This window comes from Semicossyphus pulcher, unplaced genomic scaffold, assembly GCF_022749685.1.
Source record: "Semicossyphus pulcher isolate SPU_LCO1_2020_fin unplaced genomic scaffold, fSemPul1.0.p SCAF_18, whole genome shotgun sequence".
Taxonomy (NCBI): domain Eukaryota; kingdom Metazoa; phylum Chordata; class Actinopteri; order Labriformes; family Labridae; genus Semicossyphus; species Semicossyphus pulcher.
In genome coordinates, this window is record NW_027211691.1 from 15,608,825 (window position 1) to 15,632,988 (window position 24,164).

Consider the following 24,164-nt stretch of genomic DNA (forward strand, 5'->3'; position numbering starts at 1 on the left):
GGCGGCTTTAATTATTCTCTTTACGTAATCATTTACAGCCGCAATAAGATCTTTAATTAAATGACTACTTATTCAAATTTAATTAAGGAACAAAAGGCTCTTCTGATCGCCACATAATCTGCACCTCAGTGTGTTTATGTCCTGATTACACTCCTTCTTAATATGCTTTATTTTAGTTTCTGCATGTATTAAATATCAGTTTTAATTGCACGAAGATAGAGTTTTATGTGGGGATAGAAAAACGTAATTATTGACGTTTGCCTAAGATAATCAAGAACAGGAGGTTCCTCTTACATCACAGAAGAAGCACACACACACACCTGGTGCATCATTTCCATAAGTAGCCTCAGTGGAACGAGGCCGAGTTGACGTAATGGCACAAAGTGTCGGGGGAGCAGGTGTTTATGTCTCTCAGAGAAATAAGAGAGCTCGAGAAGTAGGCTGAGAAAGACAGACAACCTCCCCCCTTGTTTCTCCCCTCCTGCAGCTATCATCCATCCATCTACGGCCATCTTTGATCCCTGCTCTTACAGTCCATTTCTCTCCTATTTGCGTCAGCTCTCCCATCATCCCTTATCTCCTGCTGTGTTTTTCTCTCCTGATTCGTCCTCGTTCTGCGTCTCTAAATCTCAAAATATCCTGTTCTCTCAGCTTAGTTCCTCTTTTGTTCCTCCCAGAAAGCCCACTAACACTTTTATTCACAACATTCACACGAGCTGTGTGAGGCTGTGTGTGTGTGTGTAAAGATGGATGATCCCAAGCTTGGAAAACATTTCATCTTTTTTTATTGTATTTACAACACAGTCCACGACGGACCTGCCCAACACATGGTTTACAATCCTGCTCGATTTGTTTAGATCACAAAGCTCCTGCTTTCATCAGCAGCGCTAAATCATGAGGGGGGAGTTTGCCCATAAACATACCTTCCCTTTAAAAACACTGAATATGTTTCCACTGTGCATTACATCAAAATCTCACATGTTTAATTCTAATGGATCCACAGTGAGCACAATGTCTCCACATCAATATTTATGACGATCTTCAGAATGGAGTGAGTCTAGGCGGGGACTAAGACGAGTCATCGTATTCAAGTGAACACCCTTGAGATTTGATTAGAGCATGCACTGGTGAGAAACTGATGGTGATGATGGTGAAGGGAGATGAGTAACATCAGTAAATCCACACTGTGTGGCGACAGAGTGCCTCAGGGCGAAGTGGCGTCCTGCTCCACGATCAATTCCCCAGCCTTAAAGCTCCATTGTGGCTCAGAAGGGCTTCCAAACGTACATCAGTTGAAGTCTTGTGCAGAGAAACAGTGCCGATGAGCAGCACGCATACTGTACAAGTAAGTCCAATACCTTGTGCTATCAATAAAACTGTATGAATGTGTCTTACTGTCAAATGAAGTCCCAGCCCTGTTGGGAAGCAAAAGTATGTTTTGAAGTAAAACTCCTCGTTTGTTGGCCTTTATTGCATGTCCCAGCATCTGTTAGCTTTCTGCTAATGCATATTCCTGTAGGACACAAAGCAGGTTTGCTTCCCTCGACCGTGACCGGTGAACATCTGTGGTCACAGTTTACAAAAAGCGTGGAAAGAGAGTTGTAGCCCAAGCGCACAGCCTCATTTCCATTTAAATTTCCTGGCGCGCTGTCTCCATCAGCAGCTGAGGATCTTGATGAAGGCCCGTCTGAACTCGATGTTGAAGGTGGTGTAGATAATGGGGTTGAGGGCGCTGTTGACATAGCCCAGCCAGGTGAATGCACTGTAAAGCCCAGGAGGCACGTAGCATGTCCTGCAGTGGGTGTTCAGAATGTGAATCACAAAGAAAGGCAGCCAGCAGATGAGAAACACCCCTGGAGCAGCCAGAGAGCGGAGAGGTAGAGGAGAGGACGAAACCAGAAACACAAGAGCACAGTCGTAAGGAAAGGATTAGACAGTGTGTTAGCCTGCTGTAACATTAGCTGTAAACGTTAGCATGCTCGCATAATTATCTTATCACCAACAGCAGTAACCAAGCGTGACTTCTAAATTGGCTGATAATGAATAATATAGCAACATTAATTATGTTATTCATTATCAGAGTATTATGAGGGGTTACAAGATTAGATTAGATTTGAAAATGCGACTTCAAGACAGAACCATCCACTGCGCAAGCTAGTACGCTGCTAATTTAGAGTTGGCATCTCATTCTGCTCTTCCTCCTCTTGAAACATAAAGCACAACATCGCAGCATAAACATCTGTGTTTCCTGCGGTACCTGTGTTTTTGGTAGTACGGTGACATTAAAGATATAATCTTAAGATTTTTATGTAAATGTCTGTTAAGTCATTATCTATCACTGAATGAGGTAACACAATGGTGATTGAGCCTATGGCCCGCTGATGAAAGCCTTTGCATTTGCAGTATTGCGGATTGGGTGTCTGTGGCGACTTTCGTGGAAGAAAATCACAAGCGGCGCCCCGTTAGTGACGTGTTTTCCATCAGCCAGCAGTGGTTGGTCTGCCAGAGAGGGTAGGCAGAGCTAAGCGGCTGCTTTTCCGGTCTCTGCAAGTGTTGCGAGTAAACAGTAATCTACTATGGCTGAACAAACAAAGAAAAGATCGATGACTACAGATACAACTTCAAAAATAAGTGAAAATCCAAAGAAAAAGAAACAAATTCGACGCTCAGATGAAGCAAACAGTCTGAAAAGGAAAGCGACCGTCAGCGAGGAAAATCAAGAGTTACAACCGGAGCCAACCGTGGACGTCACACATGCAGCACTGTCTGGATATCTGGGAAGTGTGCTCCTGTAATTACTGTTTTGTCCCCATAGGTGCCGCCAAAGAGAACAAAACTGAGAACTTCTAGATCATCACTTTACAGCAATTAACAGGGTAACTAATTTTTTATTTATTAATTATGTTATTACTACCCCTTAATACTATTAAGTATTAATATTTCATCTCATGTTGCAATGTTTTTATCATAGTTTTGTTGAGATTTAACATTAATTTTCTGCATTTTATCTTGTGCATAGCTATCATGTTCACTTCTTTTTGCCTATATTGATAGTAACACCCGAAGAGTGAAAGGAAATGAGGGGAAGAGAGAGGGGATGACACCCAACAAAGTGCTAGGTCTGGAAGTAGCGCCACTACAGCGAGGACTTTTAGCCTCTGTACATGGACCACTAACTCTGCCAAGTGAGCTACCAGTTTGCTCTTGTTTTTAGACAAGTCAGATGAAAAAACCAACCTGTGGCTTTGTGTTGGCTAGTAAGGGAACAATGACACAATAACACTTGCTAACAACAGCCAATCAAATCCTCAATCGGCAGGTATTTTGGGAGACAAATAAGCATTTGGTGCTACAGTTGGCCTGCTTTTGTTTACTTCTGTTTAAAATCAAACACCCATTGCTTCATAAATTACTGAGAAGTTCAAATGGTAAATCTTCTGTTGTTTTGTCGTGCAAGTAAGAAAAGCTTAACTGAAACAGCAACTGGCTTAGTGAAGGGTCAATTAAAACACTCGGTTTGCCCAGCAGCAGCCAACAGGACGTAGGCTGTTATGTATAAACAACTTAGAATGCTCGGTTGAAACACTCATAACACTGTATAATTGGGGTCACAAGATCAAAGGAAAGCAGTGGTCAAACGGCTGAGAAGCAGGTGGGAAGTGGGCAGGGCCCAGATGATTTGTGTGTGTGCCAGACTTTTCACTGACACCAGCGTAACGTGATCAGACACCTCTGATTACACTTTTGTCAGCGAGATCTTTGCCGTGCCAGAGCTAACTGGACCGGGCTTACAGCAACCTGGCTGATAATTGGAGCGTGTGGAAGCTGTGTCAGGAGCTACAGCGTGTGTCTGGACACACACTGTGAACCCCAAGCCAGCCAGACATTTTTTTTTTCTTTGACATTTCAGGGTGATTTATTGTGGCTCTGCAAAATATGCAGCAAATGCACACGCAGGACACAAATGTGCTGTTTCCATCACGAGGGCATTACAGGTGAGCAGGTGCGTAAGGCAGAAAAGTAAAATGTTAAAGGAGTTAGAGCAGAGGGAGTCACTCCGTCTGTATTGCATCTATAATATTGTCTGCATTCAGTGTTGCCATGACATTTACATGTCCTCAGTTTATCCCACTTAAGACAATCCCAACTCACCGAGAACAATGGCCAGCATCTGCGTGGCCTTTTTCTCCCGCGCGTGCATGCTCCTGAATCGTTGACTGTTGGTGTGAGAATGAGGCATCGCCCGCAGTGAGGTGTGCGTTCGTCCATTGGACAGGTCCTTCACCTCGCAGCTCATCCTGACAGGAGGCCGGTCGCTTTGGTTGTTCTCCTCCGGATCCTCCCCTCGCTCCTGGTCCAGTTCTAGCTCGGTGCGGCCGCAGGAGGCGTGGCTGATGCTGCAGCAGTTGTGCGTGTCCACCGGGGGCAGCATTGAGTTCTCGACAGGCCCCGTCTTTGGGCGTTTCCGCCACAGGCACCCTGACAGCAGATTGGGCTTGGAGGGAACTGAAGGCTCCACACTCTGCTGTCCGGACAAATGATACACAATCAGAAGCACACACATTTAAGCAAGTAAGTACTAATAACCCAAGGTATAATTTATTAATGAATGTTTGCGACTATCTGGTGAATATAGGAGGATTTAGTTCTCCAAAGACCTGGATATTTATGAGATGTCAACAACTCTCTGTGGCTATATGTGGAAATAGATTCTTGTTTAACTTTAAAGGAGATTATCGGTGCCCTGAATGCCCAAAACAAGTCATGTAATGCAGCTTTAATTTTAAGCAAACGTTAATTGCTCCAGACTGAAAGTGGTGGAAAAGCTCTCCCTGCACATCCATATTTATGGACCTCTTGTTCCAGCAAATAGCTCCACTTTTTAAAACATCAACAAATACTAAAAAACACAGCTGCAATGAGCCTTTGCAGTGGGGGGTATTGTGTAATGGGTATTTCCAGTATGGTCTAACAGACTTTCCCTTATTATTCCCTGTATCTTTAAACAGTGTGTGGATTATGCAGGTGATGCGATGCATCATGCACACACTTTGCTCAGGTGACTACTGACCAGTTGACACGAGCCAACAAGCCTCGCTTCAGAATCACAACTTTCTGCTCCTTCTCAGATCTCTGTGCATGTCGGTCCACAACGGCGGAACGAGATACTCGAGCGTGCATGAACACACACACAGACACGTGAAAAGCTAAAAACAGAACTTTGCGTGTGGCAGCGTCAAAATACGCCTCCACTTCGATAGAGACTTAGTCAGGCATTGTACCGAGCTGTCTTCAGCAAAACTGAAGCAATGGAATAAAAAACAACTCAGGAAATCTGATGGTTGTGTCGGATGTCTCGTTCGAAATAAACCCACCACTTTAATCCTGATGGGTGACAGGTCTTGCTTCGCCTTGGGAGTCTCCTCTTGTAGACAGGTCTCCTAGGGGAGCAGAGGGAAGATTTTTCAGACAAATCCTCCACCTTTCCTATCCCAACATCCACACACCATCAACTACAGGAACAGATTGTTCTTGCCATTAACTGTGGAACTCAATTTCCCATCTTTATTCATGTTGATTAAGCAAATCTTGTTAGGTGTCTGCAAAACAGACAAAAAAATCAAGTGAATTAATATCTCTTTTGTGTCTCACTGTGTCTCTCAATCAAAGTTCAGAAGTAGATATATTAAAACTCTCTTAGCCATGGATGAGATCCCAAACTGAGGCTCAACCAAAACCAATTATCTGTAACCTGCTGTTAAAATAGAGAGCCAACTGTGAATGTGTGTGCATTGAAGGGGAAAATGGCTCTCATGAATCCAACCACATTAAATAGGATGCTCCTGGATATGCCAAAGCTGGTCAAGTTACTGGATTTAATTATCTAATGATGTCTTTTTATACAGCATTTTAAAAATAGTGTTGATAGAGCTGTGTATGACCTGGTGTCCTTGCCCCCGGTTAAAAGATAAAGCCATCCTGATAGATGTATCTGGGGCAAATCAGAGTGATGGATGTGATCGAAGAACTGACAGCTGGTTGAAAACAAATTTCAAATTTGCACTATAATAAGTCCATTTAAAGAACAACATCCCTTGTAATGGATAAAAGAAGTTTTAAAAAAAGAGGAGACATTATTCTTTTTAAAGACTAAAGCGGCCAAAGTGATCCTCAAAATAAACCTGAAAAAGACAACAGTCTGTGTTTGTCTATAAAAACAGTATCTTTGGCTCTTTTGATGTTATATTTTATTATACACCTTATATTGGGGGGTTTAGCTTTGCTTTGTTTTTTTTAGCATAGCTGTCGGCTACTCTGTGTTAGTGTGTTATAAAGTGCGCAACCCCACAAAATGATAGATTTGTTTTAATTAAGAGGAAGGTGTACATTCCTCTCAAACATACTTGTACATAATAATTGTTAAATATGTGTGAATTAAACTTCATGATTTCTTTTATTTTCTGTTTGAATTTATGATAAAATGGGGTGTTTTCATTATTTATTCCTTTAAAATGGCCGCTTGTGCTTTGAGTTCAGTATTTTTCCTTTGTTCACTTATGCTTAAGTGTAATCAACTCCTGGAGAGGTGAGATTAAGTTCACCTGTGGTCAAGATGGCACTGATTACAGAGGTCACCTGTGATTGGCCTAAAAGCAAAGTATAAAAGGTGTGTGAAATCAACTGTTGGATTGATGTGTGTCAGTTTGGAGGTGAGGGCTGTGAGGAGAGCCTGTGTTTTCTGTTTGAATAACCTCCATTTCTTTTGTCTTTACAGAGGACACTTAATGATGATGTTTGATATTTGATCAATAATGATTTTTTTGCTTGTCTGGGTGGCCTGAATAAATCTACTCTAAAATCTATAAATCTCTTTTCATATTAAACGTTTTATTTTGGGTCTTACACCGATTCCGGCTTGTGCTGTTCAAAGTTAGCTTTAGCCTTACTTTGTGCTAGTTAGTTGTTGGGATAACATGCTTTACTAAAATGGTAAACATGGTTAGCATTGTCCACGCTAAACTTAAGATTGTCAGCATTGTCATTACGGACATCTTAGTAGACTAATGTTGATGAAGAAGACCTAGCTAGGCTAATAAAATTGCTGATGTGTTTGTGTTTAGTGCTAATTAACTAACGTTAAAGAATGCTACCAGGCTAAACTAATATTGTGAAAATGGTCAACATTATCCGGATACTAAACAACTTGTAAGCATTTTCATTGTGGGTGTATTAGTTGGTTGGCATAAGCATTTACCAGCACTGTGGTCCATAGGTACAGTGTCAGAAATATTAGCTTACCTGTCGACTCTTTTCTTTCTTTTCTGCCTCTGTTATCTCCTGCCTAGCTCACTTTCATCTTAAAAGCAATGTGCTTTCTTTGACCTTTTCTTCTTTGATTTTTTTAATGTTTTTATTTAACCACAGAGGAGCCAGAACTGAACACACACGTCCTGATTAAATTAACTAAATTTAACTTGACAGCCGTGTCAGCTGTTTATGAACCAAGCTACACGTAACATTTCATCTTTGACCTGTGATTATCTGACAGGCCTATTTCACTCAGCCTTAATCTACAGAGCAGCCTCACACAAAGCACAAAGCTCTTCTCTCCTGTTGAGACAAAGTAATATTCTTGAGATTTCTCTGACATCTCCCGACTCTTTTCACCTGCAAATGACTTAAAGAAAGTCATGCACATATTAAGACATCCATTGTTCCTGACAGCAGCAGGGTATTTTTATACTGTGATAGAACCAGTTATGAGGATTTTGTGGAGGTTTTGCTAGTGTGATATGTGCACATAAAAGGAAAAGGCAAGGTGAGGGCGTGAAATAAAAAAGGTGTAATAGAAGGTGAATTGTAATTTGCAAGTCATTATTAGACGGTATAATGTGATCGAATGTAAATGAGGGAGAGAGAATATGAAGAGTATTAAGTTGCTATGAAAAACTTGGTTCTATAAATATTCAGCGTATTAGGTGCTTAAAAAAAATTTGCCAGAGCTTGACCACTGTTAATTTGTTACTTTATATAATCAGATCTACGAGGTTTTATAATGTGTTTTTCAATTACAACTTATTGAGACATATTAGAAGGTGAAACCTAAATTGTTAGAAAGTCATCTCCTGACTTTAAAAAACACATTATAAAACCTTGTAGATCTAAGATAAGATAAGATAAGATCAAATAGAACTTTATTAATCTCGAAGGAGGTGACTTTATAACAATTAATGTGTCACCTTCTAATAAGCTTGTTAGGATGTGAAAAATCTCTCTGGTGGGTGAGTCATCTATCGTCAAGTCATTAATAGGTCCAAAAAAAGGCTTAGGGCCTGTGTCCAATAACAGTGTTGTTTGTGCTGGCAGCGCCTTCTTTCCACAAAAAAACAATGCAGTTCTGCATGTTGCCCTCAGCATCAGTTGTTTTTAGTCGCTGCACTCTCAGTTGAAAATAGTTAAACTTATGGAACACCGCTGCGCTCGTCAATGTCACTTCTCCTTCACCAACCAATCAAAATGAAGAAGGTGTGGGACTTTTGATATCAACTTTGTCAACAACAATGGCGGAGGAGAAGCTAGTTCTTTTGTTTTTACAAAGGTACAATTTCCAGTTCTAGAGCTTCTGCTGATGGGACACGATTCCTTTACATAGCTATGTTTTCTTTCTTCAATTTCCTTTAATATAAGCTTATATTAGCAAACAGAGCCATTTAAAACAGACTTAACGCTTACTACCAAGGGAAGGGGAAGTGCTGCCAGACAACTTTCGTAACCTAGCAACAGTAAGCGCCGGTGAGAGGCGCTCTGAAATAGCAAGTTCTTAATAAACAATCATAAACCTTTAGATCACCTTCTATATTAGTGAGTCGTTATTAATTGTATTTACTATGTAGTCTGTTATAAATGTTAATAAGTCAGTAATAAACTTTCATAAACAGTTTGTTTAGCAGTAATTAATGTTAATAAGTCATGAATAAGTATAATAAACATCAAATTAGAGGTTATAACTTGTATAAATATTAAAAATGTAATACAGGTTATTTATGAGGCCTTCCAGAATCTAAAAACACAAAGCAAAAGTCAAACTAAACCTACACAAAAACCTGCCAACTAACACCTGATTTATTGGGCAATTGTAAATCCTTTATAAGGTGTGCCTGTGTGTGTAAACACAGAGGAAAAAAGGAAATAGAGGGAAACATAAATATATGATGGTCTCACCACAGATGGCGGAGTCGAGCCTGGCTGCACCTTCCCGCTGACCTGGCCGAAGGTGATCCTCTTCCGCCTCATCCTGAGGAAGACGTAGATGCGGATGTAGACCAGGAGAGTGACGATGAACGGCAGGTAGAAGGACACCACCGAGGAGTAGATCACAAAGTCCGGGTTGGAGATGGAGCACACCATGGGGTCATCTGTGTCACGAAAAACATCATTATGCAAAACAGCATCAAATTTGGAGGATAATAACAGAGACAGTGGGTGTAATTTACAACCGACCTTTGACCCCATAGCCTGCACTCTAATTTGAAAATGACCTTGATTAGCTTGTCCTATTTAATCATCTGGATGCATACTGTATTGCACACATACACTCAATTATACAAAGAGGCGTGTGTAAAATTGATTCTGCAATAATGGATTCATAAATCCAGCGTAGGAGACAATTTGACAGAATAATAATAGTGTATAGATCAATTATTCAATCACAATTCCACAGTTAAATATCTATAAGTTGAGCTAATGGTGCTGTAAATTGGAGTTGGAAAGAAGAAATGACACAGGCCTCGACCACAGCTGTGACATGCATATTGCATGTCAGTGGCATGAACAAGCTGAGGTGATTTGCCTCTCCATGGATCAATACCGCACACCTCAATACACCGAGAGATGGAAACATGGGCAGACAGGTGCAATCTATTTCTAGCAGCACTCCAAACCACCTTCCGTGTCTACATTTATATTACTAATCCATTTTGTTCCTCCCATGTACATAATTTGTCTTGTCAAGGTGCTTTTTTTCATCCCTATTCTTCTGAAGGATGATGGAGTATCTGTCCTGCACCTGATGTGAACCCACAGGAGCGTCCCTCCTATGCTAATGGCTGGTTGCATACTGACAAAACAGTGGGATTCCTGCAATCACCAGCCTTTGTTATGCACTGAGTGAATGGAGTAAACCAAATGCCTGTATCTCTGTAGCTTTACATTGTGTCCGACTAATGCTCTTCATTGTGTATGTGCGGTCATGCATCTACGTGCTGATGGCTATTGAAATCAAATAGATACTTGTGATGTGTCTCTGTCCGTCGTATTGTTCGGTAGTCGATTCTTCTGTTTTTCCCACGTCACACAGGTCACATGTAGAAGATGTGATCAGCAACACAAATGCTCAGTTATGCAGACCACCGTATAATCCCCCCAAACATCTGACAGAATAATCAGAGGCAGAGACACACCATCATCTTGTCGTCCTGACTGTCATTTCTGTAACGTTATTATGTTGGTTTATTCTTGCACATTTCTCTGTCCTCTGTCCAATTTACAATCTTATGTTGCTATTTGAGGCAGTTTGCTTGCATGTAAAACCACAAATGAAATGGTACATCCGTATTTTTTAAATATTAGCTGAATCGAATGTATAATTAATCTTATATGTAACCAGTCATGGTTCATTGACACCTGTGACTGAATATCAACTTAAAGTTAAAGGGCCCTATTTAGACAGCGGAAGGTGCACAGTCTAAAGCGCACGGCGCTAAGTGATTTAGGGGGTGTCTGAAGCACTTTTGCCAGTTAGGCGCAAAGAGGTTGGCTTAAGTCCCTGGATTATACAAAGGCGTGTTTTTCGGCATAACATAAATTAAACCAATCAGAGTGTCAGCTCTCATTCCCTTTAAGAGCCCGGTGCGCCTGCAGGCAGGCGTGTTGCTATTTACACAGCAGATTTCCGTCATTCTTCTTAGATAAACCAACTTATTTCTTTCCACTGTGTCCCTGAACACGCAGAAAAAAAACACAGGTTACTGTACGATGCATGTCGAAGCACGGATTGGTGTTAAAGCCACTGAAGCGATCTCACTGCCCAGCAGAAACGAAAGTGAAAAGAGGCATGCTGTGTACATTTACGCACGAGGCACAGCATTAATGATTTAAATCTCCAGACGGACAGGATCTTATGTTTATTAAAGTTCTGTGTGCTGACCATCAAAGACAGGTCGGCTTTAAATGTTTATTTACTTATTGTAGCTACTGGATCACATGGCTGTATTCTCGTGCGTAATTGGCACTGGACAGTGTATTAATATCTGTGGGCACGATTGTTGATGCCACAGGTAGTTATGTTTGAGTATGGTAATTAATTTACCTCCTAGGGATCACCGTTTCTGCTGTTTTATAGAGAGTGTGCGTCTGAGTGTGCGCGCAGTATGGAGAGCTTTGTGTCGGTCTCAGTAGTTTTTGGCCCGTGCACGGCTCGAGCAGGAATCTCCCTGAGGTGAAGCAGGTGTGTGTGGAGGCAGCGGTGAGCTTGTCCACGTCTTCCTGCACTTCTCAGCAGATTGGTAACAAACCGAAATCAGTATCATGATTTAAGTAGACGAGGGAAACCAAAGCTTGCAGTCTGTCCCTTACACAAAGTTTTTTCACTGTATCTGCAAACACACTGCTTTTTCCTTATGAGTAGAAGCGCTGCTGTGCGTCCCTATGTGAGTGACAAGCAGACTTGTGTTGTAAACTCACGGATGTATCCATAATACGTCCTCTAAATAGCAAACACAGATTGCTCCATAGACTTTAGACTGTAGACCTGTTTTTTGTTGGTATAAGGTGCGCCACCCGTTTGCCTGATCACACCTCATATCAAAACCAGCATGCGAGACCGGAAAAGCAGCCGCTTAGCTCTGCCTACCCTCTCTGGCAGACCAACCACTGCTGGGTGATGGAAAACACGTCACTAACTGGGCGATACCTCATTTAGATTGTGACTTAACAGACATTTATTTAAATGGCAATCTTCAAAATTATTACTTTGAGGCTAAAGTAAACAACTTCTTGAAATCTGGTCACATAGAAACGTGTCGCTGTTCTGAGGTTTAGGCACCAGTATTTGGAAAGGTTTTAAGACAAATTGTAGTTTGGGTTAGAACAAGTACTTATGTCAGTAAATGTACATGGTGTACGCTAAGTTAAGTTATGCTTTTGACCAACAAGTAAGTCAGCATTGACCTTTAATCTTACATAGTCCATCCATCACCCTGACCACCACCGAAAGACGACTTCAAAGGGCTTTATACTTTGTCACCTGACTTTTATTAAAGGAGCAGTTAGCCCCTGGAAAAAGCCACAGTCAGTCAAAGCTGGTGTTCTCTGTAATCGATAGAAGCAATAATAATTGAAATTGGCGCCATAGCTGTGGAGAAAGTTGTACAAACAGCTCGTGGTTTTGCTCATTCTACATTCCTACAACACCCAGCATGCATTACGCCCCTCCCCCTGAAAGGAACAGCCCAGCGAGAGACGCAGGAGTAAAATACTGCCGTTTTCCAGTCAAGGACATTGATCGCTGCAGGCGATGGCTCAGAGCGGTACAGAAGGCGGGCGTCCTAGATTGAGGAAGTGTAGTTCAGCGAGCTCCCTGGCTCCCTGGTTTTCCAGGGCACATTGGAGAGGCGGATAGCGTCCTCCAAGAAACAGAGCGAAATTGCTTTTTTTTCCTACCATAATGGCATTAGCTCCACATAATAGCATGATAGGACTGGGGTTGAAAATCAGCGAACTGGCCCTTTAAGAGTTCAGACTGTTTTTATTTATATTTCTTTCTTTATGTGACTCCGTGGGCCGTGAAAGTGATTTGCCCTCTGGGATAATTAAAGTTGTCTAAAACTGAGTTAGGTGTCAACCTTGAAAAGGATGCTCATTGAGTTTTCATTGTTTTAGCCACAAGCAGGTAATGTGGTGTTAAGAGCTGTTGGGACTTTGTGTATTTCTTTGATAACGCTCTGGTTTCTCACACTCGGCTGCTCTAAATATTGGCATTAGACGGTCCCTGCCTGGGAAGCTTCCTTATTTTTCAATCTCGACATCCTCCAGCTTTTAAAACAAGCTCTTCCAAAGCTCAGCACAGAGTCACAGAAGACCTTGTAAAACATTGTCACAGTCTGAGTAATAGTTAAATGACAGGCTGAATTGGTGGAGTGCACCTTTAAATAACAGTTTAGATTCAGTTTCACGTCCTCTGCTGAAGTCTGAAGTTTGACCCTGAATTACATATCAGTGCCTTCGTGCCTCAAATTCTACTCGATGCATCTAGACCAGAAAATGAAGTCTGAGTGTTGTTGACCTGACCTGTGGTGTTGAAACCAAACAACAGAGGACAGGAGACGGCGAAGGCCAGGACCCACACGGTGGCAATCATCATAAAAACTCTCTTCCTGGAGCGATGGGTGGTGTTGTACAAGACGGGCATCACCACGGCCGTGTACCTGCGGAGACACGACGATTAGAGACCGTCCAGCTTTGGAAGCATGTTTCTGGGGATTGGAAGTGACATTTGAATGAAGACAAAAGTGCTTACAGAGTTCAGAAAAAGGGAATAATTAGAGGAAGAAAAAGAGCCTCCGTGAATAGAATTAGGCTTTTGGGATGCCAAGAAATACACTGCTGAGAGAAAGCGGGTAATATACAGACCACCAGTGGAGCAGCAAAGCAGGCATTTCTATTCACAAACAATTTGGGTATTCAGCAATAAACCTAGTGGAGCTTGATTTAAGAGTTGATCAGTACACTATACGCCAAGAGTGTATAATGAGTCCGGGGAATCTAGGTTCAGCAATGGCTTAGAAGAAGCAGCAATTATTCTGGACCCCGACCCGAAATGGATGTGATGTTATGTTGTTTAGAGCCAGACAACTGCCAGGATTGTTTATCCTCATCAGACTAATTACACCGGATCTTCTCGGGGCAAAATGCAGAGGCCAAACCCAGAGCGCAGACGCTCACTTAAAATGTTCTTCCCTCCCTGCTTCTCCTCTTTACCCTCCTGCGATGAGGCTGTCTGCTTGAATAAAGCAGAGAATAAAAAGAGGTTAAGTGAAAAAGAATACAATATAAATGATTTATTGATCAAAGTGCTTTAAGTTCAACTCTAAGCTGAGGGTGAAAACAAGCCTCTTCAGCTGTGAGTACCACTCACACATGACCTTTGTTGTAGATACTTTTTAAAAATGCACCTTTAAGTTTAAAGTAAAAACTTCACTGGTGCTTTGATTCTGCCTCTGAGTCTCCTGGTGTGATTTTCCCTTTTAACAGGCGGCAAATGTTCCTCGCTATCAAAGCAACGCTTAACAGAGAAGCGTATGAACACACAATGCTGTCACAAAGGTTATACGGCTTACGTTAAACACAATCAATGATGCAGAATGCCACGGGTGCTTTGCTTTGATTTAGCACCTTACAAAGCATGTGATACTGTGGCAGTGTTTATTACTTTTCAAATAATCACAGAAAAAAACCCTGGAGCTACAAGAAAACTTGGACATTAAACATATATACCACAGCCTTGTGAACATGATGTGAAAGAAGAGAGGGAGCAGTGTTAGCGCCTTCAAAGCAATGACTGTACAACACATCTCCAGCTTCTTGTGTCGGTCTGAAGCAGACGTTCACAGATAAGGAAACTTCAATGACTGTAGTGATTATTGTAGTTACGTCTCCTCTCGACGCTCCTCCTCTACTCTGCTAATCCGGAACAGGTCGGCTGCAGGAGCCGAATTTGTCAACAGAGCTGTCAATCATGACGTTACAACCACTTTTTACAGCATCAAATAACCAATTCAGACTAAATTGACAGAAAAATGAACAACTGGACACAACAACTGACTATAATGACAGAAACCATGTTTGAGAAACATTTAGTTGGCGTGTATTTTGATTTTATAGTTTGACTCATGTCCCATCTGTTAACATGGAGGAGGCGGGCTTTATGACCTATACTGCAGCCAGTCAGCAGGGGGCGATAGAGATGTTTTGGCTTCACTTTAGGGAGCTTTCATGTCATCAATCTTTTTATACAGTCTATGGTTCAAAGCAGCGATTAAGAGAAATAAACATCGTTATCTGATTGTTATGTCTAAAACACAAATAACCACACCAACATCTCCTGACAGTGGAAATGTGTTTTCAGTCCTGAACCGCACGCTGTTTCTGGCTGTTGGCTACATACCCTCTGGCCAAATGTTGCTGGCAAGAAACTCCTTGAATATAAGGGCAGCTGCTGCTTTAACCCGGCAATCCAGCTTCGCACATGACTACATCAGCGACTTATAAAAGCACCTTCAAACTGCAGAGGAACACTCCTCCGTGCATGCTGCACAGTTACATTCCCATGACACCTCCAGTCCACTTGAATTGCTTTATTCATTCCATATTGCTGAACTCTTGTTGCCTACGGGTTGTAAGTTCAAAGCCTCTGGAGGGCTATTAAATATTAACTGTGACACAAGGTAAAAAGTAAGCGAATAAATAATGTAAATTCTGAATGCACAAGTACAGTAAAGAATCAAAGTGATGCACGGCACAGATCGTTCTACATTATGCAAACAAACAAGCAGCAATTAGACGTACACATACACAAGTCGAACCATAATACAGCAAATAAACCACACAGTGAACACAATATGTCTTCATTTATATCATCCATACTGACACACACACATCGTTCAAGAGGATATGAACAACATGGGAAAATAGAGTCTCTTTCTGGGAAGTTTTGAAATATCCATGAGGTGAGAGGAAGAATAGAATAACACCTGGAGATTCATCAACCTTGCAAGGATGACATTTATACAGGAGATGTCATGGCAACATCTGTAACTGCAGCTAGAAGGTAAACACACATACACACACACAGGGCACACTCACCTGTCAATGCTGATAGCACACAGGTTGAGGATACTGGCGGTGCACATCATCACATCTAGCGTGACAAAGATGTTACAGTAGAGCCGGCTGAAAAGCCAGGCGCCGCCAACCACCTGCACAAAGACAGACAGGCAGATTAACGACGCACATGTTTCTCTTCCCCTTCTTCACCGTGAAGTGTGAAGCACCTGTGAATGCACACACTCGCACATGTGACAGAAAGGCAAGGATGGAGAGAAAGTGTTCACATGGAGACAGTTTGGCCAATTCATTTTTGCACAGTGGCCGTTTTTTTCCTCTGACATCACGCTCGGGATGGGAAGCTGAAATGCTGTTTTACCACTGTAGTGCGGTGTCTACGGGTTGTATGAATTAAGAGAATCTGACAATCCTTTTTTTTACTATTTCCTCATTTTTAAGCAATTGCAACGGAACAAAGAGTGTCAATGCCTCAAGTTAAATTACATTTATTAACCCATTAACAAGCATCAGACAACTATCGGCATTCACTTCCTAGCTAATATTACTGTAAGCTAGGAAGTGGCTGACTGCTAGCTTTACCATTTGATAGTGTTGTACAATACAATAGAAAAAGGTACAGATTCCTAGTTAACTGCAAAATTAACAAGGTAGTGGCTGAATGCTAACATTAGTCATTGTCTGACGGTAGCTAATGAGTTATAAAATATGTTGTTTTAGTCTGTTAATGCCTTTGTGACGGTAACACTTTAAAAAGTTATGGTAGCATTCAGCTAGTAGCTAAGCTAACCTAGCTAATGGTAATTTTAGCTGGTAAATGGATACATTCTCACATTAGCTTTTCTCTGATTGTAGCTAATGATATATTAAGTATTTAAAATTAACAAATTTAAGTCTGTTAACGACTTTCACATTATATCATATAACAATTTCAAAACGTAATTTTAGCATTTAGCTTCTTCCTAGCTGACAGTTGGACTAGCTAGTTAGTGGCCAAATTCTAACAGCTGTTGTCTGCTGGTATCTAATGGGTTATCAGTTTTGTTGTTTTATAAGGTGAAGTCTGTTAGCACTTTTTCCTATCTTATCATTTACAATTGGTATTGGTTACACTGGTTATACTAGCTAGCAAGTGGGTGGATGCTCACATTAGCTGTTGTCTGATGGTAGCTATTAGCAAAGTTTAGTCTGGTAACACCTTTCTAACTATATCATACTAACTTTCAAAAGGTTATGTGAGCGTTCAGCTAGCTAGTAAGAGGCTGAATGCTAACATTAGCTTTTGTCTGATAGTAGCTAAATGTTATCAAATATGTTGTTTTGACAAAGCTAAGTCAGGTAACACCTTTCGTACTCATTTAACACTAAAAAGGTTATGTTTGCATTCAGCTAACGGTTATATTAGCTAGTAAGTAGCTGAATGCTAACATTAGCTGTTTTCTGGTGGTAACTATTGGATTGTCAAATATGTTATTATAACTCATTCTACTTGAAAACTGTTTCTTGTCCTCAGATAACACAAGCTGCAAGGTGATTAAGTGTGAATGTTCTGTGATGATGCATGTAACAAGGAGGTGGAATCAAAGGAAACGTGTCAAACAAAGGAGCTTATTATCCTCAAGAGAGTTTCCAATCCACAGAAAGGACTAAACCAATAACACCACAAACAATCCCCTTCACCTCCATTCCCCTCCCCGGCAGAGTCCTGCTCTGACCGACAGGCTTTCACTTAGGCTCTGTAATGCCTGGTAATAACTGTCTGACAAAGATGAATGGGACCTTAGCTCCATCGCCTGACTACTTAAATTCAAGATGGGAATACATGCCTACCTACACAGAGAGGCGGCAGGCACACTTGGGAATATGCTCACACAGGAACACAGACATGTACAAAGATTTAACTAGACAGCAAATGTCACATATGTTTACACGTTTGTTTTCATTCCACCAGTTCTGTTGGTGAAAATCTGATCCCAATAAATAATAGTATCAAATTGCATTATGGAGGAACATGCATTAGCAGCTTGACCCTTTACAATACGATCCTCCATATTATTCCTGAGCAGGTTTTCCGTGTTGAGTGAATTTACATTGGAAAAGTGACAAATTAAGTATACTCAAAAGTATGTATACATTGCTACATGCAAGTCAGTATGCAAACTTAACGTACAATTACAACTAAATGGTCATATAGTATATACTGCATACATTCAGTTTGGAGTTTGGAGTTGGGTCACAGCTTAGGGAAAATAACCAGGGTATCTCTGCCAGTACTCATTCTCTTTTTAATCTCTCGCAAATCCTCCAACTTCATGAAAGCTCAATACTTAATTAAAACTAAAACCTATTTAATTTCAATCACACACCAAATGTATCACCCAAAACTAGCTGCTTAAAGAAAAGTCTTCATGGCATGGTACTATCATATTTCTAATCTTTGCGAGGACATTTGTTGTTCCTAAGTATAGAAATAATACATGCGATGCATGTACACAGTTGTACTTGTTTGTACTCAGTCGCAGCCCACACACAAAAGGACTGAGCACACATGTAGGTTTATAGTGAACATTGTGTGCTCAGTGTGGGAATATGATGCTGACACAGTGGGGTTCTGCAGACACTTGATATTGACTGTGTTTGAAAATATATGATCAATACATTCATAGCAGTGAAATGTCATGAAAAATACGCAGCAGGGGCAAAATGTTAGGACACTGAACAGAAGATTGTGTGTCTGGTAGAGGAGGGATTTTGTGCTTCCAATGTTTTCCATTAAGTTAAAGTAAATGGATTAGCGTATTTAATGTGAAACTACTTTTTAGAACAAACTGATGACCAAAGAATAAATGTAGGCGATGGGGTGCAATTATATCACTTTCCCTCTGGTCTCACTGTATTAAAAATACAGATAAGATGTGGCCTGACAGAGAAGTAACCTCCTCATAAAAATATTCACCACCACATTTTTATTGGCAACATATTACATTAGCATCAACATCTTCCAAGCTAAAATTAACATTTGATAGTATAACATGATACAATAGGAATTAGCTAGCTAACTTAAGCTAAGCTATAACAGGGTTAGCCCGTTAGCTTGCTTACATGGCGGGCTATGCTAACAATTTTGATTAGCCAAAGCCAAAAAGCTTGATAACAGGAGAAGCGCAGATTCCTAACTCACATTACCATTAGCAAGGGATTTAGGCCTTTCCACTCCCATCTATCTAATAGAAATGTTAGCTTAGAAGTGGTTCAATGCTAATCTTAGCTGTTGTCTGACCCATGTCCCTCCAGATTTTTCACTTCGCAGTTGCTAATCAGTCGGGAAGAGGTCAATTTAGTTCGCTAGATCCTCTTTGTTTATGAGTTTTGTAAACCTGGCATGCAGCAATACCACATCAGAGTGTGACATCAGAGGAAAATGGCTGCTGTGTGAATATCGTCAACGGAACTGTTTCAGGTTGTAGATTTGCTGAGGCACAGCCACGTCCCATTTAGGATGAATTGAGGAAAGTGATCGCTCAGTCACTGCTGCCAATACAACCACTTCCTTCAAGTACAAGTAATACGTCAACTGCACCATCCAGGGGTAAGGTGGCTTGCTCAAGGGCACATGATTTGTAAATGCTGAGGGCGGGGAGAGGAGTGCTCTATCACTTTTTCTGCCATAACACGCCTGCAGTAGCAAACCAGCAGCCTCTGGTCAAGACAAACTAATCCCCCATCCGTCAGATTAAAGCTCCCAGGGTGAAAGTGCTCCCAGTGGCAGTCTTGGGAGTTAAAAGTTTTTGCCCCCGACTTCAAACTAGTATGTTTTCCCCAGCCTTGTCGAAGATATAACTGACCTTTACATTCAAGCGAAATTAATGAATATAATGATTTTGTGACATTACTATCTCTTAATGAACCATAGCTTATGGGAGGTCTCCCCTTGGATTCCGAAATTAAAAATGTAGCACATGCTCTTACGGCATGACTGCTCGCATGGAAATTAAACTCATGACTGAATCCCACTGTGGTTTCTGTCTACCTTAATTTACCTTCATAGGATATAATCAACTTTAATTTGTCTGCTTCTGCTCAATGAGTGTGTTAATTATTGTATTCTGCTTGACCTGACACTGAATCTTCTGCATGCTGTGAGAAAAAAAGCTTTCCGCTGATAGTCAGCACACTTTGGGGCAGCAGGGTGGCTGCTTGTTAAACATACCTGGACTTCAACCAGATGATTTCTAAACCTCATGTATGCAAACAACTGTCCTTGAGCAGCGCTGTCGGTACCCCCGGGCTTCAAGGATCCTATTCCCCACATGCACAAGCCTCTGTCTGTGAGTGCTTGTACAAACAGGACACTTTTGCAGAGCATTATCAGACTGCAGAGTAATACTTTGATGAAAAGTGGATGCCTGAGGGTCATGTGTGCTTGTACTGTTAATGAAGTTACTTAACAACAAGTGACCCAAGGATACAGGCTGAGGAAATTAACAATAAGCAATCAAGCTAGGTTGCACAATTGAGTAATATGTGAAGCGCAAATAAAAATTAACAGCAACCATAAATAGCAATTTGCCTCACAGGTTTTGCTTCTTCACAATTTGAAGCTCAGCCAATTACCTAACACATGTGAAGTCATTAATTTCAATTTATATTCAACATGTCCTTAAGCAATTATGTATAATCTACATGAATAGTGAAGCACTATCTAAACCACCTTTTATCATCATTACTATCTTCTATCACCCACACACTTGTCACTATCTAATGTGCTCCAAATGACCCTCATCTTTCTTTCATACCACTGTTCCCTTTTTTTCCTTGTTAAAGTCCACTTTGTCTCCCACGCAACTTCCTGTGCTTTTTACTCCGCTAATGTCTCCTCTCCAGAGTCGGCTTCACATTCACGGCCAAGCATCTCTTCTTCAGTCTCTTCCACATCATCTGTACTTCCCCTCTACTTTCTCATCCTTCTTTTTTTTCAAGGGCTTAAGTCAGCGGTTACCGACCAGAAATTCTCGTACTAAGGGGGGTACTTCTGCAGATGCCTGGGAGTTGATCAACTGAGATTGCATCTATCTAGTTAGCAAGGCGAGCAGAGAAGTCAAATTGTTTGAAAGTTTAGTAAAATAACATCAATGTTTTAAAAAAAAGTTCAAATATATGCTAAAAGTGAGGAGTTGAAGTAGTTTGCGAACAGTAATGAATGAATGGTTGAAATAGCTAGCGTAAGAGCAGAAATAGTTAGCTAGAGGTCACATTAATAGATTAATAGCTAGCTAAAACAGTTAGTTATATAGATGAAAAAGTTAGCATTAAAAGTAATTTCTGAACAATTTGCGGAATTAAAGGAAGGGTTAACACTTTAAATGGTTAACTAATAAACAGTTAGCTAAAAGAATTGGTGAATAGTTGGCTAATGAATTAACATTAGCTAGAGTTAATTTTTGGCCAATTAAAAGTAATGGATAAATAGTTAGCATACTTTGCAAGCATTAAAAGTAATCTATATTGAGCTTAGTAGTAGTTAAAAGTATTGGACTAGGTTAAATAGTTTGGTAATACAATAGTTAGCTGTTAGCAAAAAACAGGCTAATGAACAAATTGCTGTCATAGTTAGCTACCGTTTAAAATTTAATAAGGTAGCCAGTTACTATATAGTTTTTTAAGTAAGTGATAAACAGTTGAAATAATTAGCAGCAGAAATATATTGTCAATGAAATAGCTAAAACCTAATGGTAGATAATTAAAACAGCTTACAGGAACAGACTGAATGAGTTCGCTAAAAGTAGCGGATAAATGTTTCAAGGTCCAGCCGTTGCTACTCAGAGCACAAACTTTTCATCAAACTAACTGGGACATTGACAATTCAAAGGTATGACTCATCCCACAAGAAGTTCTGTGTGTTTTTGAACTAAATGGAACTGAAAGAGATTAAATGTGTTTCGCTTCCACATCAGATAATGGAGAGGTGCACTACTCTGCTGTCTTGCTTGTATACTGAAATGTTGTAAAAACAGACACCTTGGCCCACTCACCTCCAGGTACACAGCCCAGGGCATGACCAGCGAGGCCACCAGCAGGTCGGCCACGGCCAGGCTGACCACCAGGTAGTTGGTGGTGGTTTGGAGGGAACGCTCCCTCAGCACAGCCATACACACCAGTACATTTCCAAACACGATGGCCAGGATGAGCAGCGAGTACAGCATGGCGTAGTAGTTACGCTCATCCTGCCCTGATGCCTCCGAGCTCTCATTCCTGTCATCCCATCCGAGGCGGTCTGATTCGTTCCAGAGCTGCTCTGCGCTGCTAAACATCGCCATGGAGGCGTCCCGGTGACATGGGGGGTGAGATGTTTGGCAGACCTGGGAAAAGAAAAGAGTAGTGTTGAAACAATTATCATGTAACTCACTCTGTTTAGTTTGATTTGGATTGTACTCCATGTTAGCTATCAGATGATGGATCATCTCAGGTGAGAGGCCTGCTGGGAAACATTCCAGCAGTATTCTTTGCTGTACATCACTAATGTTTGCTGTGCAGAACTTGCCTTCTTTTCCCTGCTGAGTGAGGAATGTAAGCATATATTGATGCCTCCTCAAGGTGCGACTCTGTGGCTCCAGTGTGGACAACTCTGTAAAGACTCAGCAGAAATGCATGCTCTTAAAAGCAAACTTCATCTACAGTGTAATGCACGTACGATTATTCCAGTCTGCCTTTAAAATGTTTCCCTGCCCTTCCTGTAAGCAGCTTTTAACACAACTAACAGAAGCAGAAACTACAGAGCAGAGACGGTAACTTTAATGAGGGGCTGGCATTGTGCCTCTGAGCAGTCAGTGAGGTTAGATCATCAGGGAGGAGTAATAAGTCAGTGATGCCACCCTGAGAGGTCCGGTTGGCTCGGGTCCCGGACTCTGCTTCTCTACACTCCATCCTTCCTCTCATTATTCCCAATCCTCCCTCTTTGGCTTGAGCCCAGATAACAGGGCCGTGATGATGCTCACACCTGTGCCTGGATGTTATAAAAAAGGATCCATCTATTCAGCCACCCCTTCCCCCGCCTTTTTCTGTGACAGAAATAGGGAGAAAGACACAAGAAGCTTGGATCATTTTTAGACCTGGCACCAACCCAGGAGGCTTTTAAAGATTTCCTCAGTCTATAATTCCCCCTCAGTTCCTCCTCAATGGCTCCAGTATCCTCCTCAGGAGAATCTGAAGAAGCAAAGCAAAACAAGCCAACGATACCAATCACCTTGAAGTCTCCTGATGGGAGTACAGCTCTGAGTTTGTCCAAAATAAGGTGTGACAGGACAGGAGGAATGCTTAATCATAAAACCCGCATCTATGCACACCCACACACACACACAGATTCATATTCACACATGAATTATTAATCCTGGGGCACAGGTTATGTGATACAAGGTTGTAAAGTGCTCCACTGCATGATCTGCTTACACTTGTAGTTTAAGTGCTAATTGAAACTGATTCCTCTCTTCACTGATTTGTTCTCCGGACCTGCCTCTCATATTAAACAACACCTCTGTGTTAATGTACAGTACTCGGGACAAGTGTTTGAGAAATGAGCATCATTAGACTCTTAAATAGAAGATCACATTTATATAGTGTTCCTCTACTGTACATCCTTCATGTTATAGGAAGGATGTACAGTAGAGGAAGGAGGGGTGTACTGTATGTAACTGCATAATTGCTTTGAGAGGATTATTCTTAAATTAGTTGTGGATTAATTAACAGAGGATATGCAGAAAGAGACCTAACCAGCAGCAATTTTTATCTTTCAAATTTAATAAAAAAAACCTGGGAATCTTAATTTGAGTCAAACCTTTATCGTAAAATTCAATTAGACCCTGTTATAGCGCACCTTATCACGCTTTAAAATCACGCTCCGAGAAAAATTGGGGTCAAAACATACATTCACCATATGATCTCCATTTAATTTAAGGCACACAAACTGGAGCATAAAAAAAAACTCAATTTAAAGCTAATTTAATGATGTTTTCAGTACCAAGTAAACAGACTTACCTGTTACTGTGTCCCAGTGAAGAATTCATCAGATGCCATCGAGGAAAAGCATCATCCGTGCACAGTTAAAAGTTATCCGGTCATCGCGTCCAGCGCAGCGAGAGGAGCAGGGGAGCGCTCGGTGCCATTGCGCACGAGCGAATGTGGATGTGAGAAGCTCTCGCAGCCTCACTGATGAACCTGCCGCGCGCGCTTACTTAGTTCGTTTCCCTCCCCAAAGCTCTGTGGCTCTG

General features: G+C 41.2%; 1 protein-coding gene across 1 annotated transcript; it reads right to left on the minus strand.

Annotated features, from left to right (window-relative positions):
• Positions 1-1,363: 1,363 nt before the first annotated feature.
• Positions 1,364-22,232, minus strand: drd3 (dopamine receptor D3). The gene is made up of 7 exons (XM_069667162.1): positions 21,933-22,232; positions 15,922-16,034; positions 13,348-13,484; positions 9,223-9,416; positions 5,376-5,441; positions 4,153-4,525; positions 1,364-1,853 (listed from the first exon to the last, which is right to left on the minus strand). The coding sequence occupies exons 1-7, from the start codon at positions 22,215-22,217 to the stop codon at positions 1,657-1,659; spliced, it is 1,365 nt and encodes a 454-aa protein (XP_069523263.1). The 5' UTR covers positions 22,218-22,232; the 3' UTR covers positions 1,364-1,656.
• Positions 22,233-24,164: the final 1,932 nt, after the last annotated feature.

What these genes read in the sequence shown, in the direction of transcription:
- drd3 (XM_069667162.1), bottom strand. Translation starts at nt 22,217, where the DNA reads ATGGCGATGTTTAGCAGCGCAGAGCAGCTCTGGAACGAATCAGACCGC. An exon ending in CCTGGGCTGTGTACCTGGAG is followed by an intron (nt 16,035 to 21,932) that starts GTGAGTGGGCCA and finishes GTCTTTGTGCAG; the next exon opens with GTGGTTGGCGGCGCCTGGCT. An exon ending in TGTGCTATCAGCATTGACAG is followed by an intron (nt 13,485 to 15,921) that starts GTGAGTGTGCCC and finishes GTGTCTCCGCAG; the next exon opens with GTACACGGCCGTGGTGATGC.